Source organism: Ovis aries, chromosome 15 (genome assembly GCF_016772045.2).
Source record: "Ovis aries strain OAR_USU_Benz2616 breed Rambouillet chromosome 15, ARS-UI_Ramb_v3.0, whole genome shotgun sequence".
Taxonomy (NCBI): Eukaryota; Metazoa; Chordata; class Mammalia; order Artiodactyla; family Bovidae; genus Ovis; species Ovis aries.
In genome coordinates this window covers 42,682,308-42,701,236 of record NC_056068.1, presented here as the reverse complement: position 1 = coordinate 42,701,236, position 18,929 = coordinate 42,682,308, and the positions used below count along the sequence as shown (strand labels likewise).

At 41.1% G+C, this 18,929-nt stretch overlaps 1 protein-coding gene across 1 annotated transcript in view; it reads left to right on the top strand.

The window, feature by feature from the left end:
• Positions 1 to 709: 709 nt before the first annotated feature.
• The window catches only part of SWAP70 (switching B cell complex subunit SWAP70), a 76,183-nt gene continuing 57,963 nt past the window's right edge, over positions 710 to 18,929 (top strand). Inside the window, exon 1 of the mRNA XM_004016163.5 lies at positions 710 to 881. Within this exon, the coding sequence (XP_004016212.2) occupies positions 783 to 881 (99 nt within the window). The 5' untranslated portion in view covers positions 710 to 782. The remainder of the gene's footprint in view (positions 882 to 18,929) is intronic.

Sequence of the window (18,929 nt, the reverse complement as noted above, 5' to 3'; positions counted from 1 at the left end):
TTACTGGGGTCCTTCCAGATCTCATATTATACAAGCACAGAAATATCAGGAAACAGAATGTCAAACCCTCTGTAAGTTGTGAACTGACCCTAAACAGCTGAGAGTTAGAAAGAAAATGTTGCTTGACTCTCTTGACTTCTAAACCCACCTTAAACCTCATCTCTGAGACCCCGGAATCCACTACACAGTAGACATCAAGAAACGGTTTACGAAATGAATGAACCAGTTTCCCTCGAGGCCCTTCCCTGCTTCCCCTGCGGCTCCATGTACTCTCCCACTAGGAACTGTGCCAGAATTTGAAGCCCTGCCCGGGAATTTTTGGGGATCTTGTCTGGCCTCTTCAGACTGTGACCCCCTTCTAGGGTCAGGACCAGGGCTCCCTTTGTCGCTGCTGGACGCGTACTGAAGCCAAGGAGGCTGCTCTCCTCTACCCTCATATTTTTCCTCGGGATAGGGGCTCTTGTTTGGAAGGCGTGCAAGTACCGAAAAGTGGCCCGAGCCGGTTTTGGAAGCACTAGGGGAGTGCGTGGTGTCGCCTGTCTTCCTAGCCGGGAAACAAGGCTGGGCGTCCACACCCGCAGGGATAGGCAGACCACGCGACTCCGGGCTCGCTCTGCGGAGCGCAGTTCCCCCGAGGGCGCCGAGTGGGCGGGGCCTGGCGGGGCCGGGCCTGGCGAGGTCACGTGACCGCTCGGCAGGCGGGGGAGGCAGAGGCCGAGGGGCTTCAGACGCAGAGTGGCTGGCGGGGCAGTCGCCGCAGCCGGAGGAGCAGCGCCGCAGGCATGGGGAGCTTGAAGGATGAGCTGCTCAAGGGCATCTGGCATGCGTTCACCGCGCTCGACCTGGACCACAGCGGCAAGGTCTCCAAATCCCAGCTCAAGGTGGGCACACCCTCTCCCAGATCCCTATTCGCCCCTCCTCGGCGCGCGCTCTACTATCCCCGGTGGAAGCGGGCAGGCGGGCGGTGACCACAGGGAGTGGCAGCCCAGAATGTGGCCGAGCGGCCTGCTTGGGGTGGAGGGGGCAGAGACCGGCATTTGCATTTTTTGGACTCCCTCTTGTTTTGCGTTAGTTTCCCCAGGGCTCACCTTGAGCAAGGGACCGCGGGGGTGGGGACCCTGAGCGGCGAGCTCGGCTCCCTGTTGGCACAGGAGGCCGGGAAGGTTTCAGACTCCGAGAGGGCGGTGGGAAGCTCCCTAGGAAACTAACCCAAAGTTTCCTCTTCACTCTTGTCTGGGAGAGGAAGGGGCTTGCCCAAGGTGCCTGGGCAGAGCCCTGCAAGGCGCACGCTCCGCACCGGGGCAGTCCTCAAAACGGCCAGCTGCACCGCAGGCAACCGGGCAGTTCCGAGAAGGGAGGGAGAAGTGCCCCAGGGCCCGGCCCTCGGCGGCCTCGGCTTTTGGGGCGCTGTAGCAATGGGGGACGCTTTCCGATTAGTGAGGACGACCTGGCGTCCTCAAGTCTGGATCGAGTCCAGGGTGTGCCGTGTCCCGCAGGAACGCAGTTTCCGGGTGAGGAGCTCTATCGGCACCCTGCAAAGGGTTTTATTGTGACTGCCAAAGACCCCATCATTAAGAGAGAGTAAGGTATGAATAAAGGAATGCTTGTAAATTGAGTAACCCCAAGCAGGGCAGCAGCAGCAAGCAGGGCAAGTGGCACTTGGCCAGGAGAAATTGGCAGCTTCTTGAAAGTTTAAAATACGGAAACAGACAAGAAGAACCATTCATAGGCATTTTAAAATATACACATTTTGGACATGAATGTCTCGTTTTTTTAGCCTCTTCTGGGAGTGAATTTCTGAAGATTGAGTTTGCTTTGTATATTTTGTGCAGTCATCCAGAGGTTCTTATGACTAGTGGCTTTTATGCCAGTAGGACTCAGCATTCTGCCTGTTTTCCTTTCACCCTACTCTCTTTTCTTATACACAAAATCATAGTCTGGAACAATTCATGGAGATCATCCACTTAATCTTTATTTGAATACATTTTTAAAATTAACAGAGTAAAATTAACTTTTTTGGTGGATGGTTCTGAGTTTTAACATACATAGATTTGTATAACTACTACCAAAATTGGGTTTTTGTCAGTTACACCATCCCCAAAATTTCCTTCATGCTGCTCCCTCTTCCTTGACTGCTGGCAATCGATGACCTGTTCTTAATTACTGTAGTTTTGTCTTTTCCACAATGTCATAAAAATGGAGTCACAGAGTATGTAACCTTTTGACATTGGCTTCTTTTATTTAGCATATATGCCTTTGAGATTCACTGATGTTGTATCAATAATTCTTTTTGTTTCTAAGCAGTATTCCACTGTATGGATATACCATGGTTATTCCATTCACTCTTGAATAATATTTGTGTTATTTACAGTTTTTGGTAATTATGAACAGAGTTGAATTTTACTCTTCACTGTTTTTACTTTTAATTTTCCTATACCACCATGTTTAAAGTGAGTTTCTTTAGATGGCATGTAGTTGGTTCTTGTTTTTTAATCCATTTTGATAATCTATAATTACGTGTGTACAGACCAATTACATTTAATTATTGATGTGGTTCGATTTAGGGCTGGCATTTTACTATTTGGTTTCTGTTTGTTTCCACTCTTGTTTTCATTTTTTTGTCTTCCAGTTGATGACGTCAATGAAATGTTTGCTATTACTTTTGTTGTATACCATTCAGCATTGTCTTTGTGGCTGCTTATGGAAAAGGTGTCTGGAGGAATCTTGACTGCAGGCTTGGTGTGTGTGCATGCTAAGTCACTTCCATCATGTTGACTCTTGACCTCATGAGCTGTAGCCCAGCTACAGCCCCTCTCTCCTGGATTCTCCAGGCAACAATAGTGGAGTAGGTTCCCAACCCAGGGATGGAACCCACCTTTCTTACATCTACTGCATTGGCAGGTGAGGTTCTTAACACCTGGTGCCGCTTGGGAAGCCTAGGCAGGAAATAAATCCCAGTTCATAACTTTTACCCACAAGATGTTGATAATGCAAACGTGTATTTGTATTTTGTCTCTTTGTCAGCTTAACTGAGAGATTTGGGGATTGATTTAGTTCTGTTCATCTTGCCAATGTGTCTGGAATTGGAAATACTAGAAAATTGCTATTTAGTTCTCTCCTTTTTGGAGTTTTGACTCTGTAGTTTGACTCTGGTGGGCTACAGTCCATGGGGTCACAAAAGAATCAGTAATCCATTGGCTAGGAAGAATTTTTGCCTTAATTTGCTCATTCATTTGTTCTTAAATGACATTTGTGTATACTCAGTGTAAGGTATCATGGTAATTTCATTAAAAAATTAGTATTTTTAGGCTCTTTACGAGTTAATACCTTGGAGGAAATATAGAATTGATTTATTAAATAGAAAAAAAGTTACACACCCAAAATGAGGTTAAAATTTATCACTTTGGAAAACTATATGGGCATTCTAAAATATGTTTGACACTTATCTTTTTGAACTACTTTCACAGTTTTTGATGTTCGTGGTGACACTTTATGTGTTATTAGATACTGTGCCTAATTCTAAGGGTAATATGGATGGCACAGGTGGAGGAGAAAGAAACATCAGTTTTTGCATTTAAAGAGTTTAAATTTTGGTAGGCAAACTAAAAACTTAAGCAGCCATTAGGGAAATCTCTCTTTCTCTCTCTGTCTTTCTGGTATGTATGTAGATTATATTACTCAGAGAGTTACCCTATCCTTAAAAAATGTAAGATCTGGTGACAGATAAGAAGTACAGAAATACTATTGAGAGGAAGATGCTGAATGTGATAGAAGATAAGAGGCCATGGGATTTTAGAGGAAGAGACCAGTAGTTTTTACTGGTGAAATTACTTCATGAAAAAAAGCTTTGAAGTGATCTCTGAAGAAAGCTAGGGTGTGATTATGTGGTATGGGGGAGAATTAAGCCCATTCTATTAATTCATTCAGCAGGTAGCCTGGTGACTCAGTGGTAAAGAATCTGCTTGCCAATGCAGGAGACAGGGTTCAATCCCCTGGAGAAGGAAATGGCAATCCACTCCAGTATTCTTGCCTGGGAAATCCCATGGACAGGGGAGTCTGGTAGGCTACAGTCCATGGGATTGCAAAAGAATCAGACATGACTTAGCAGCTGGACAACAAGAACAACAGCATTCATTCATTCATTTATTTATCCTTTCAATGGATATTTATTGACTGCTTTTAGCTCTAAGGGATCCATGTAAACTGCTGCAGGCCACAGAAATTCATCAGGCACTTATGTATAGAGACTTCGGTGTGACTTATTTTGATTGAAGTGTAGGATATGAGTGTGTTTGTGTGTAGGAAGAAGAAAGAGTTGTTGAGGTCCTTGATGGATGGAGGTTTAGCTGGAGATGATGTTCTTGGAGAAGTGCGGGGCTGTTGGTACAGATCTAGTAGTTGAAGCTTGGAAAGAGGAGAGAAATTCAGCAATGGCCTTGGAGAATGGCTAGGGTAGAGGGAAGAAAAGAAGCCTGATGCAGAAGTGAGATGCAAGAACCATTCTGGGACAGCATTGGTGCTGAGGGAGAAGGGATTTTTCAAAGAAGACATGGTCTGTTATCTTTGAGAACTTATTATTAATTATGTATATATATTTGGAGATTGTAAAATAATGACTGATTTTTTCCAGCTGTAGGTCATAAACTACATATTTCTTTTCTGAAGGGAAGTTGTGAAATTTTCTTTATTTTCTTTTTTTTAAAAATGATGTTATTAACTTATTTTTGACTGTTCTGGGTCTTCATTCCTATGTGGGCTTTTCTCTAGTTGCGGCGAGTGGAGGCTACTCTTCATATACGGTGTGCAGGCTTCTCATTGCAGTGGTTTCCCTTGTTGTGGAGCACAGGCTCTAGGGTGTGTGGACTTCAGTAGTTGTGGCCCCCGGGCTTTAGGGCCCAGGCTCATTAGTTGTGGCGCTTGGGCTTAGTTGCTGTGCGGCATGTGGGATCTTCCTGAATCAGGGATCGAACCTGTGTCTCCTGCTTTGGCAGGTGGATTCTTTACCACTGAGCCACCAGGGAAGCCTGAAGTTGTGAAAAGTTTGGAATATTGGCATTATCTTGGGAATAAAGTTATCTTTTACTTTTAAGGAGATTACTTTGTAGTATAGTTCTCATTTAGATAAATGTTCTGGTCTCTGTTATAATAAGTATTTCCTTGAGGGACCCAGTACAAAAAGCTTATTTTTTTAAATTTATTTTTTTATTGAAGGATAATTGCTTTATAGAATTTTTCTGTTTTCTGACAAACCTCAACATGAATCAGCCATAGGTACACATATATCCTCTCCCTTTTGAGCCTCCCTCCCCTCCCCTCCCCATCCCACACCTCTAGATTGATACAGAGCCCTTGTTTGAGTTTCCTGAGCCATACAGCAAATTCCCATTGGCTATCTATTTTACATATGGTGATGTCAGTTTCCATGTTACTCTTTCCATCCATCTCACCCTCTCCTCCCCTCTCCCCATGTCCACAAGTCTATTCTCTGTGTGTCTTTCTCCATTGCCACCCTGCAAGTAAATTCTTCAGTACCATTCTTCTGGACTCTGTATATATGCATTAGAACACGATATTTATCTTTCTTTCTGACTGACTTCACTCTTCACGATAGGTTCTAGGTTCATCACTCTCATCAGAAATGACTCAAATGTGTTCTTTTTATGGCTGAGTAATATTCCATTGTGTATATGTACCACAACTTCTTTATCCATTCATCTGTCAATGGACATCTAGGTTGCTTCCATGTTCTGCCTATTGTAAATAGTGCTGCAATGAACAATGGGATATATGTCTTTTTCCATTTTGGTTTCCTCAGGGTATATGACTAGGAGTGGGATTACTGGGTCATATGGTGGTTTTATTCCTAGTTTTTAAACAAATCTCCATACCATCTTCCATAGTGGCTGTATCAATTTACATTCCCACCAACAGTGCAAGAGCATTCCCTTTTCTCCACACCCTCTCCAGCATTTATTGTTTGTAGACTTTTTGATGATGGCCATTCTGACAATTGTGAGGTGATATCTCATTGTAGTTTTGATTTGCATTTCTCTGATAATGAACGATGCTGAACATCTTTTCATATGTTTGTTAGCCATCTGTATGTCTTCTTTGGAGAAATGTCTGTTTAAGTCTTTTCCCCTCTTTTTGATTGGATTGTTTGTTTTTCTGGCATTGAGTTGGATGAGCTGCTTGTATATTTTGGAAATTAATCCTTTGTCAGTTGTTTCATTTATTATTATTTTCTCAAAAGCTAATTTTTTTAAAAAAATTTGTTTTAAAAATTCATTGAAGTATAGTTGATTTAGAATGTTTTAATTTCTGCTATATACCAAAGTTATTCAGTTATACATATATATATATATATACATATATACACACACACCTTCTTTTTCATATTCTTTTCTATTATGGTTTATCATTCTCTGGACAGTAGGACCTTACTGTTTATCTGTCCTATATATAATAGCTTGTGTCTGCTCATCACAAACTCCCAATCTATCCCTCTCCACATCCTCTCCCCCTTGACAGCCTCAAGTCAAAAAGCTTATTTTTGACACCTAAATTTTATTATTAAATAATAGTCTGTTTTTGAGTAAAACAAAAATTGCTATCTGTAGAAATTTTGAAACTTAAAATCCAAAAAAAAATTAAGAAAGATATTTGTTGAGGTAAACATAGTTTCATTAAACTTACCAATAAGATAAAAATAGAGAACGAATTTAAAAACTACTTGTGATTTACATAAGCTGCTACAGAAGCAGATGTTGAGTAGTCCTCTAGTCGCAGTGATGTTTCTTTGTAAACTCCACCTCCAGTCGCCGCCTGACCCCTTCCATGCCCTCCCGCCCTCCCACAAATAGGGAACCAACTCTGCCTCATTCCTGGCCTCCAGTCTTTTTTCATTTTCCTCCCACATTTCCTGTTACCCCTCTAGCTTCTTGCTGGCAGTCCGTGCACCCGCTCCAGGTGACTCTCTGGCTCTAGCTGAGGCATTTCTGGCTCCTCACCTGAGTCGTAGCTGTATAGATCTTCACCTCCATAGTCAGCCTGTGTACCCCTGTAGAATCATCAGCTATGTTAGCTTAATTTGTAATTGCAGTGTTGCAAGGCAACTCATTTTTTAAATTGTCATTGGTTTGATCTCTTTTTCAGGCTGGAATACAGAGGGATACTAAACTAAGTTACCGTTTTAAGTTAAGCTTGTTCTGATTGTGTAGAGATCTACTTTTCACCTGTGAAAGTAGATAGCAGTGGACTAATGGTGGGAAAGAAATCTCAGAAACACATTCTTTACTTGCTTTTATACTTATATGAACAGTCCTTCCTTAGAACAAACTGTAGTTTATTGTATGCAATTTCAGTATATTCTGTGATAACTGATGAGAGGTTAAAAACTGAGAGAGATTTTGATGGAAATTTTTCAGTATAGGAAGATCCATACATATAGGTGGCTGAGTAAACATTATTGAGCTTAATGTTTTAGAAATTTTTTTCACCAGTTTTTCCGTTGGTTTTGATCTTTGTGCCCTTCTTTTGTCTGTTGTTTTTTAAGAAGGGACTTTTGTGTGTAGATTCCATATTTTAGGAAACTTTATTAATGTGCCATCTGAAGCAGACATTGTTACTTTTAGGTTATGTAAATTTCTTAAATTCATAAGGGAAAAAGATATTGGGCATATTATTTGAAGGAGAAGCAGCAATTCTTCTCCACTGGTGTTTCGTTTTATTTATTTAATTATTTGTGGCTGTGCTGGGTTTTTGATGCTGTGTATGGGTTTTCTTTAGTTGCAGCGAGCAGGGGCTACCCTCTTCTTGCGGTGCACGGGCTTCTCATTGCAATGGCTTTTCTTCTTGCAGAACATGGGTTCTGGGGGTACCCAGGCTTTCGTAGTTGCAGCTCTTGGGCTCTAGAGTGCAGACTCAGTATTTGTGGCGAACAGGCTTAGTTGCTCTGCAACGTGTGGGATCTTCCCAGATCAGGGATGGAACCAGTATCCCCTGCATTGCAGGGCCGACTCTTAACCACTGACCACCAGGGAAGCACTCCACTGATATTTTAAAAATATCTTCAGGTGATTTAGAATTTCAGTGGTCTTGCAGAAAGATATTAAATCTCCAGTGTTACTTAGTAGAGATTCTTGGAATTCTAATACATGCAATTCTAAGAAGATGAAAAGATGAAGCCTATCATTTAAAAAATGTAAACCAAAAAAACCTTTTTGAATACCTCCTATATATACATGGTATAAAATTCATAATTTTCAAAAGAGCATTTAGGACAGTGAAAAGTAAGTATCATCTGTACTCTGGCCCACACTAGTTATCTACCCTCAAGGTAACCACTGTTAACTAATTTTTTAAATATTCCTTCTAGAAATCTAAATGTACCTTAAAATTGAACTCTCCTACACTGGTGGCGGGAATGTAAATTGGTGCAGCCACTATGCGGAACAGTATAGAGGTTCCTTAAAAAACTAAAAATAGAATTGTCATATCCAACAATCTCACACCTGGAGAAAGCTATAATTAAAAGAGACACATGCATCTCTTCACTGCAGCACTATTTAGAATGAATGGATAAAGAAGATATATATATATATATATATATATCACAATGGAATATTATCTAGCCATAAAGAAGAATGAAGTAAATACCCATAGGAGATAAATTTCCACATCGGAAACAAATTTATGGTTGCCAAAGGGGAAGGGGGGAGGAAAGGATAAATTAGGAGTTTGGAATTAACATCTATATATTACTATGTTGAAGACAGATAACTAACAAGGACCTTCTGTACAGCACAGGGAACTCTACTCAATATTTTGTAGTAATCTATAAGGGAAAAAAACCTGAAAAAAGAATATATGTACACCGCCCTCCACATGTATATGTACCTGGATTACTTGGCTGTACCCCTGAAACCAGCAGAACATTATAAATCAACTACACTTCAATAAAAAAAGTTCCTTGAAATTATTACTTTTATTGTTATTAGTAAATGTTTTCTTAATTATAGTAAAATCTAGTGATATTTTTGCAACCTCTGTTATGATTTTACTTTAAAATTATGGTTGCAGTGTGAATTACATGTCAGTGCTGGAAATATCTTGAAATAAGCTTATTGTCTCTGCACTTTTATCCTGTTGTTTTTAGAAACACAGGATTTTGTTTTGTTTTAAATTGTGCCCTTTTGAGGTAAAAGAGCTCACAACTAGTGAGAATCTAAATGAAAACAATTTGAGGAGCAACATGAATACTTTGAATCTTTATTCATTTCTCAATGATAGATTTTCAACTGAATATTTTTAAAGTTTGGCCATGCAGTTGTTTGAATATCTTGTGAATAATGTCATATGTTTTGTTCCCGTGTAGGCATTTAGCCTCAAAAAATTTTAATCTTGCTAGCTTTAGAAGTAATTGAGCCAGGCCAGCAATCTGTTGAAAATATAAAGGAAGCAAGTTGCAGTAAAGAGCTTTCTTTGTGTGAAACACAATGTAAGAGATTTGGTTAATTCTTGTGAATTTGGCATGTGTAAGTATTCTCTCTCTAATCTTTAGTGTTATGTTTCTGTTAACCCCTGTGGTTAAAGCTGTTTCTGTTCTAAAAATCTAATTTAAAAAAAAAAAAAAAATCCCCGTTTAGAGGACCAGAGTGTAACTCACGAGTGAGTCTGTGAAAGTCTTTGTAAATATTTTTTTGTATCTCACCAAAATGAAACAATAAAGACAGCTTTCCAAATAAAGAGCTTGTGAGAGACATGTAAAAATCTTAAAATGGTAATAATGGATTCTAGATTATTTCCTTTTTCCATTTGCTAGAAACTTTTCAGTAAGATAGATGGGAAGTTTTTCGTTTATTGAAATACATGTAAGCTTTTGCTTTATTGGGGATGGTATGCAATCCGTGAGGTGTATTTTTATGTGTGACCTTCCATCTTAATAGCCAGTGCTTTTCTAATCTTATGACTCAGTGACTCTTAACCTTCCTGGTCCCCGTTTTGTATTTCCTCTGGGGTCTTACTGCAGTCCCAGAGGTACATAGTAACTGGAAGCTAGAGGCGGAAGAGGCTTTGAATGACCTTTTCTCACTTACACAGTTTGCCCTCTCATTTTCCCCAACAGGAGGGTTACTGTAATCCCCTCAGTGACTGTTGGCACATTGAAATCCAGATACTCCCAGCTTTTCTCCTCAGTTCCTCCTACGTGTGTCCCAGTTCCCTTCCTGAGCCTTTGGCTCAGTTTCCTTTATGTTCCCCAAGGCTTCATTTCATGAATCTGTTTTTCTGCTCTGCTCTCTGCTTTATTTACTTCTTCTCATTCTACCTTCAGATTCCTTCTTTTTTTTTAACCCCAATCTGTGTGTACTTGAAACTGCTGGTTGCTGTTGTTTAGTTGCTAAGTTGTATCTGACTCTTTGCAACCTCATGGACTGCTGTTTTCAGAGATTAGGGTTTTAATTGTGGAAAAGTATTTGGGAGTAAATCTGTATACAGTCAAATTTTTTGTAAGGAGATCTTACAGTTAGGAAGAGATTTCTGCACTATTGGAAAAAATAATTTTTTCATCTCAAGGTTCTTCTCTGCCTTTTGCTTCTTTAGGAATTATTAGCTTCACAGCTACCAGGAGAGTGTTATTATGTGGGCCTGGTGTACCAACCAGAAGTGCGGCAGTTAGGATGAAAGCTGTTCTGTCAAGGGGACAACGTTGAAGGTATTATATTTCACTGGGTAGGCAGCTCTAGGAGGATGGAGCACTGTCTGCTCCACCAGGCTGCACATCTCCATCAGTTCTTTTAGTTCATAGGATATTTGATGTCTCAGCCAGATGCTGTTACCTTGGAGTGAGAGCAGGAGCTGGTGGGCAGCTGACTTAACTCTCATGACTCCCTTCAGTGATGATTTGAGAAGATACTATTAGATAATGGGACACCGGCTTCCCAAGTGGCACAGTGGTAAAGAATCTGCCTGCCAGTGCAGAAGACACAGGAGATTTGGGTTCGATCTTTGGGTCAGGAATATCCCCTGGAGTAGGAAATGGCAGTCCACTCCGGTATTCTTGCTGGGAAAATTGCATGGACAGAGGAGCCTGGTGGGCTACAGCCCATGGCTTTGCAAAGAGTCAGACGTGACTGCGCACACGTGAGTGCGTGCAGTGGACCACCACGGTGTTAGCAGATCAAACTAGGTTGAAATTCTGAAGTTCTTCATTGGGATGATTTTGGGGAATTTGCTTTGCTCATTGTATTTTAAGTGTGTGCGTGTCCAGTCCTGTCCAACTCTTTGCGACCCCATGTACTGTAGCCTGCTAGGCTCCTCTGTCCATGCAATTTTCCTGGCAAGAATACTGGAGTGGGTTTCCATTTCCTACTCCAAGGGATCTTCCTGACCCAGGGATCGAACCTGAGTCTCCTGCGTCTCCTGCACTGGCAATGGATTCTTTACCATTGTGCCACCTGGGATCTGTTAAATGGGAATAAGAAGACGTTTAAACAACATACTTGCTTGAATAAATGAAGCTTACAGCCTTTATGTGTGACAACAGAACATTTACTAGCCAACTATTTCTTACCACACACTGATGCTGAAGAAAACTAATCTACAAAGCAGCATGTAAATTTGAAGGTTTTAATCTATACCTTTTGCTTGGACTCTGGGGAAGTGAAAATTGTACACCATTGCCCCTTACATTGAGAAGCAAGTGGTTTAGTAAAGAAGACAATACATGAAATGACTACAAGAAGTTAATATATAAGCTAAGTCTACAAGTGTGGAAAATAACTATGGAATATGATGTTCAGTACATTAGCCATTAACCACATTTGGCTATTGAGCATTGAAAAAGCAGCTAGTCCAAATTGAGAAGTGCTATAAATATAAAATATACACTGGATTTCAGAGACTTAGTACAGGAATGTAAAACAGCTCTTTGAAAGATTTAAAAACATTGATTACATGTTGTAGTTGTAATATTTTAGATATATTAGTAAATTTAATGTTAGCTTTTTTTTTTAACTTTTGCATCTTTGTACATTTTAAAAATGTAGCTATTAAAACTTTAATTCCATTTGTAGTTTGCATTCTGTTTCTGTCAGATGGAGCTGCTGTAGAAGTTTAAAGGAAATAGAGAAAAAAATGCACACGGTTGTAGACAAAACATTTTATGGAAGGGATAGACTGTCAGCTGCTTCTGGAGGGAGTGGGGCTGATCTTGTCCAGTATAGTCAAAGAAAGATGGCAGTTATGGTGGTGGCCCTGTGCATGAGAGCAAGAGCTGAAACTTACAGTATTGTGAGCGATAAGGAAATACTTTGAGTAGCGTGTTTGTTTTGAGACATGGTGGAAAATCAGGATTTAAAGGGAGATGGGATTACATTTTAGATGATTTTGTTCTTGTACAGAATAAATGATTAATGTGTATTTCTTGACTATGTTAGAATGAGTAGTTTAGAACTGATCCTCTAAAGAGGGGAAGTTATTAAACTTTGGAGGGTAGATACGTGACAGAGAGAGTTCTGAGATTTTTCTCATGATGTGGGTGTGATAATAGAGGTGAGAGGCTGGAGATGAGGAACCAAGTGAGGGACTGCTGTAAAGATTGATGTGTGCTAGACTGGGGTGGTGGCCCTGGGAATCAAAACCAACAAGCTCCCTACTCTCATGGAGCTTGAAGTCTTGTGAGTGAAACGTATCAGCAAGCTGACAGTCCAGATATAATGAGATAAAGAAAGTACACAGTGCTGGGAAACACAGAGGAAGGGAAGTACTTAGCTGTGGTGAGGATTGGAGGCATTGGGTCAGAGAATGCTTCTACAGCAATAGTCCGTTGTCATTGACCCTAAGGAATGTGTGTGGCTCCTCAGTAAGCGCATTTGTGGTGAAAGATTTGGAAAGGAAATCCCTTGGAGACAGAGGAAAAAGTGTCAGGAGAAAGAGAGCACTGGTTAGGGAGTCGGGAGACTTGTCTCTGCCTTTTGTTTGTGTGTGACCCTTGGAGGTTTCTTCTTCCCGAGCTTCATCTTGTGCATTTGTGAAATGTGGAATAGCAGACAAGATCTTTAAGTCAGCCTTCTAATTGAACTTCATCAGCTTGATGTGTTTACCATGTCGTATCCTGATGAGTGGTCTCTGTTAGGGCCTCAGAAGGGAGAATGGGACCTGCTGGTGAGGGCAGGAAGCCTTTGTTCCCCCAGCCTCACCGTCTCTGGTTAATCTTTCACCAACAGGGAGGCACGAGTCGGTGAGGAGAGGGATTGACCCTGGGGGAGAGGATTGAATTGGATTCAGAAATAAGACAAACTATATAAAAAAGTACAAGAGGAGAGTCCATAGTTTTGTTGTTAAGGGAATGGTGGTACCACAGTCAGAATCAGGGTGGGAAACCTGTTTTGGGGGAGAAAGATAATGAACTGTCCTTTCAGTTTTTTGGATTGAGACAAATTTAGCCTGGAAATCTTTAATATTAGTGATATAAACCAGAGCTCAGTTGAGAGGTCAAGACTAGAAAGGAATCTGGGAGTCATTAAGGTGACTTGTTGTTGTCAGAATTAAAGCACTTTTTAAGAACTAAGGGCTCAAAATTAGGCTTTGAAAAATGTCCAGAATGGAGAATAAAGGGTGAGGAAAGTGAACCCATAAACACAGAGCAAGGTAGAGCTAGTATGTCGTGGGACCAAGAAAGTCTTAAGTGGAAAGGATGATCCCGACTGCCAGGAACTTGGGAGAGTGAATTGTTTAGAAGATGTCTGTCCCAGGTTGGGTTCTCCAGGAAGCAGATGTTGAGACAGAGCTGGAAGTGCAGAGGGTTACTGGGGAGAAACACGAATGGAGGAGAAAAAGAGAGAGGAAGCAGGATTGGGAAAAGGAGCTGTCAATCTAGGACATGGACTTGACAAAACCAGGAGCTCTGGAGCAAAGATGGCCTCTTGGAGGATACCCGCACTGGGGAGAAATGATGTCACTGCCTTGCTCAGTCATTGGCTGAGGTGGACCCCAGAGGTACTAACAGCTGGAGGCTCTGCTAACCTTAGCTACTCCTTGTAGCTGGGCCTCAGTTCCTTTCTTGAGTGCTGCAGCTCTGTGTCTGCCACAGAGTCTTTTTGAGAAAGCAATTTTATGACCCTGATAGGGATAGAAAGAAGCCATATTATAGTGACTAGAGGGGACAAGGGGCCAGAGTGGTCAAAGGATGGGACAGCAGAGGTCAACCCTCAGATTTGTGATCTTTTTTGTCATCACCTTGGGTGTACACTATGGCTTCAGATCTCTTGGAGAAGAGTATACTAAATTAAACTACCTGGTTTCTCTGTCTTCTACTGTACAGTTCTCTCTCATACACTTGTTAATTTCTCTTGAGTCCTTTCCTCAAAAATCTTTCCTGGAATTTTGAGAAACTGGACTGCTTTACTAAGTCTCAGGTCAGATGAGTAATGCCTGCTAACTCTGGGAGTGTTAGTGACTAATAGAGGTATTGTATAGAGTTTTTTTTTTTTAAGCTTTAAAAATTATCTGAATTAGAGATTCCAATTAAAAATTCTTTCTGGAAAGAATATGCTGGTAGTTTAGTGAAGTACATTTTAAAAACCCACATCTAGATTACGGAGAAACAAGCTAAATGAAACTAAACCAAAAAAAATAAATAAAGAAAATTCTTAAATGGGACTCATTTAGCAAACATTTGTAGGCATCAGACGCTGTCTTCTCAGCATTTCATTAGGTTTTAGTATTACAGGATAGATAAACTATAGACCCTCTCTCTAAGGAGCTTACAGAGTAGTGGGAGAAACAGAGGCTTACTTCTTATACATGAATTATCTTCTTAAAGACATTTGTTTATGCTGTGATCCAGTGGGAGGCTGGAATCTAAGGAGGCTGCTCAGATAGGGACTTTGTTGCCCACAGTGTGGCTTCTTCAAGAGGCATGGCAAAGCATAGTTCTTTATGGATGACTAAAGTGAGTTAATTTCATCAACTTTATAGTCCTACAGTGATCTCTTCATATAATTTTATTGGTGCTTTCTATCTGGAATTTTTAAAAATTCATTTAACATTAATAATTTTACATAAATATATTTAAATTTTACATAAATATAAAAGCTTCGCCTTTTCTCATTTTAAAGATAGTACCTAGAATATTCAAACAGTACCTTAAAGTATAGAGACAAAGATAAAAGCACCTGGAATCCTACCACTAAAGGCAGATGCAGTTACCTTTGCAGGGATTATCCTTTTAACATTTCTTTGTCCCTCCCTATCCTTCCTCCATCTCCCTTACTGCTTACAAGCATATACATTCGTGCACACATGTGCATATACATATATATTCCTTTAGGTAAATAGGATCCTATTTCATATGCTTTTGTAACCTGTTTTCTTAATCAGTGTGTTAGGGTCATGTTTCCATGTCAATGCACATAGTCACAGACACCATCATTCTTTATAATGACTATGAGCTGTGTTACTGTGTTGATGAGTCATGCTTTATTTAACTGCTTTACTACTCAGAGATATTTGAAATGTTTTGGTGGTTTCAGCCAGGGATGCTGTGAAACTTCCTACAATGCATAGGACACTTCTCCCTGCTCCCCAGCAAAGAGTTATCTGGTCTAAAATGTCAGTAGTGGTGGAGAAAACTTGCTCTATACCTTCTCTGGTATTGGATGTTGGCAATTTTTACTCTCCCATGTCTGCTCAAATGCCAGGAGTTGCTTTTCAGGCGAAAAAGTAGTTGCTTTTTTAATGTGTATTATGTTGATTACTAGTGAAGTAAAGCATCTTTTCCTATATTTATTAGTCATTACTAATAATGACTAATTATTAGTAGTCATTGCTAATGACTGATTATTAGTAATTAGTCACTGCTTTTGTGAATTTCCTATTCATGTCTGTTGTCCATTTTTAAAATTAGGTGTTCATTTCTTAATAATTTCTAGGAGTAATTTGAGTATTGGAGCTATTGGCCTTATTTTGTTTATGGTGTCTCTTTTTAAAAGGAAATTTAAGAACTTCTATGTGGTCAGATTTACCAGTATTTTCTTTCTGATTTCTGAAGAGGGCCAAGTTAGTGAACTATTCAAAATAACTTTTTAAAGATAGTCTGTTTAAAATGTAATCCAGTGGCATATCCTGTAGTTTGTCATTTTTGTTTAGTTGCTGAGTTTTGTCTGACTCTTTTGCAACCCTGTGGACTGTAGCCTACCAGACTTCTCTGTCCATAGGATTTCCCAGGCAAAAATGCTGGAGTGGGTTTCCATTTCCTTCTCCAGGGGATCTTCCTGACCCAGGGATTGAACCCGGGTCTCCTGCACGGGCAGGGGGATTCTTCACCACTGAGCCACCTGGGAAGCCCATGCTGTAGTTTAATGGCGTGTGCTCTGTGGACAGCATTGCAACAGGTGATTTTGCGTTAGCTATCCTGCCTTAATGTGTCTGTGAGTGTTACATTCCTATTGAGTCCTCCCTTGACCCTCTGCTAGTCACTGAAGGATATGGAAGAACAGTTTTAGGCAGGGTTTCCTCCCTCTCTGAGCCACAGTTAGGTATTTGAGATATTGCTAGTGTATGAAGCAGAATTCATGTAAGTGCTAAATAGGAGTTCAGTGGGCAGAGGGGGCAGTGAAGGATTCCTGGAGTTTATGAAGAGTGACTGAGTCTTGAGTGATGCGACTAGGTAGCAGATGACGCTTCCAGCACAGGGCTTGACTGTGGGACAGGCAGTTAGGAGAGTTGGGTTCTTGGTTCCGATTTGTTACTCATCAGTTCAGTTCAGTTCAGTCTCTCAGTCATGTCTGACTCTTTGCGCCCTCGTGGACTATAGCATGCCAGGCCTCCCTGTCCATCACCAACTCCCGGAGTTTACTCAAACTCATGTCCATCAAGTCGGTAATGCTATCCAATTATCTCATTCTCTGTCGTCCCCTTCTCCTCCTGCCTTCAATCTTTCCCAGCATCAGGGTCTTTTCTAATGAGTCAGCTCTTCACATCAGGTGGCCAGTGTTGGAGTTTCAGCTTCAGCATCAGTCCTTCCAATGAAGGTTCAGGACTGACTTCCTTTAGGAGGGACTCGTTAGATCTCCTGAGAGTCAAGGGACTCTCAAGAGTCTTTTCCAACACCGTAGTTCAAAAGCATCAATTCTTTGGCGCTCAGCTTTCTTTATAGTCCACCTCTCACATCCATACATGACTACTAGAAACACCATAGCTTTGACTAGATGGACCTTTGTTGCCAAAGTGATGTCTCTGCTTGTTAATATGCTGTCTAGGTTGGTCATAACTTTTCTTCCAAGGAGCAAGCATCTTTTAATTTCATGGCTGCAGTCACCATCTGCAGTGATTTTGGAACCCCCCAAAATAAGTCTGACACTGTTTCCACTGTTTCCTCATCTATTTGCCATGAAGTGATGGGACCAGATGCCATGATCTTCGTTTTCTGAATGCTGCATTTTAAGCCAGCTGTTTCATTCTCCTCTTTCACTTTTGTCAAGAGGCTCTTTAGTTCTTCCTCACTTTCTGCCATAAGGGTGGTGTCATCTGCATAGCTGAGGTTATTGATATTTCTCCTGGCAGTCTTGATTCCAGCTTGTGCTTCATCCAGCCCAGCGTTTCTCATGATTACTCTGCATATAAGTTAAATAATCAGGGTGACAATATACAGCCTTGACGTATTGCTTTCCCTGTTTGGAACCAGTCTGTTGTTCCATGTCCAGTTCTAACTGTTGCTTCCTGACCTGCAACAGTGTGTGTGGCTTAGACAAGTCTCAGGCCTCAGTCTTTTTATCAGTGAAATGAAGAGATAGGATATTTCCTAAGATTGTTGTCACTGCTAAACTTATTATGGTTTTACTGTCAAAGGAGGATTTTTGGAAGGAATTTGTTCAGCATTTATTGAAAGCCTTCTGCGTTCTGAGTAGCATGCTAGGTACTCTGGGAATGCAAGGGTGGATAAGACATGGACCTTTCAGAAATTTAGTCTTATGGGAGAGAGTAAATCATGTGCAGGAGTGTAAGATAAGAAATACAGAGTGCTTGGGAAATGCAGAATGGGGAAGACCGTCTTGATTTTGGGTGGTGGAGGCTTTAGAAAGGAATGGCATTTATGTTAGGTAGAAATGGAGGTGTAGGGGTGGTTGGAGCAGAGGCCTGGAGGGGGACAGGGAAGTGATACAGGGCTTGCTTGATGTGCTGTACTCAGTCTCTTCCGTTGTGTCCGACCCTTTTGCGACCCTATGGACTATAACCTGCCAGGCTCCTCTGTCCGTGGAATTTTCCAGCAAGAATACTGGAGTGGGTTTCCATGCCCTCCTCCAGGGCATCTTCCTGATGCAGTGGTTGAACCTGAGTGTCGCCTGAGTCTCCTGCACTGCAGGCGGGTTCTTTACTGCTGAGCCACTGGGCAAGCCCCTAAGGTGTTCTGCATAAACTTGTTTGGCTAGTTTTGTACAGTTGGTGCAGAAGGGTGGGAAAAAATAAGGCTGAAAGTAAAGTGGGACTGGCTTGCCAAAGGGCATAAACCTCCTTGATTTTTACTTTTGTAGGCTTTTTATGACTTTTAGACAAGGTGGGAACGTGAGGTAAGCAGCCCTTGAAGATGAATGTGGTAGAAGTGGCTAAGATGGTGATTGATTGCATTCAGGGACTTGAGTCAGAGATGACGTTGAGATTTCTAAGGCTGCATATAATACAGATAATTTAAGAGAAAGCAAGCAGGCTTTAAGCAGTGACAAGCAGGACGAAAAGATATTGTCAGGAAAGGGAAAACGAGTCCTTGTGGTAAGGGGTGGGATTTCTATTAGGACAATGCTCTTAAGGCAGGGCATAGCATGGGTAGGAAACTGGTCGTTCTGTTAGGAAGAGTTTTCTGGTAATTCGCCATCAGCTTGAAATTTTATTAATCAGACGGGAATTTTCACGCTTTAAAAAAAGATTACCCA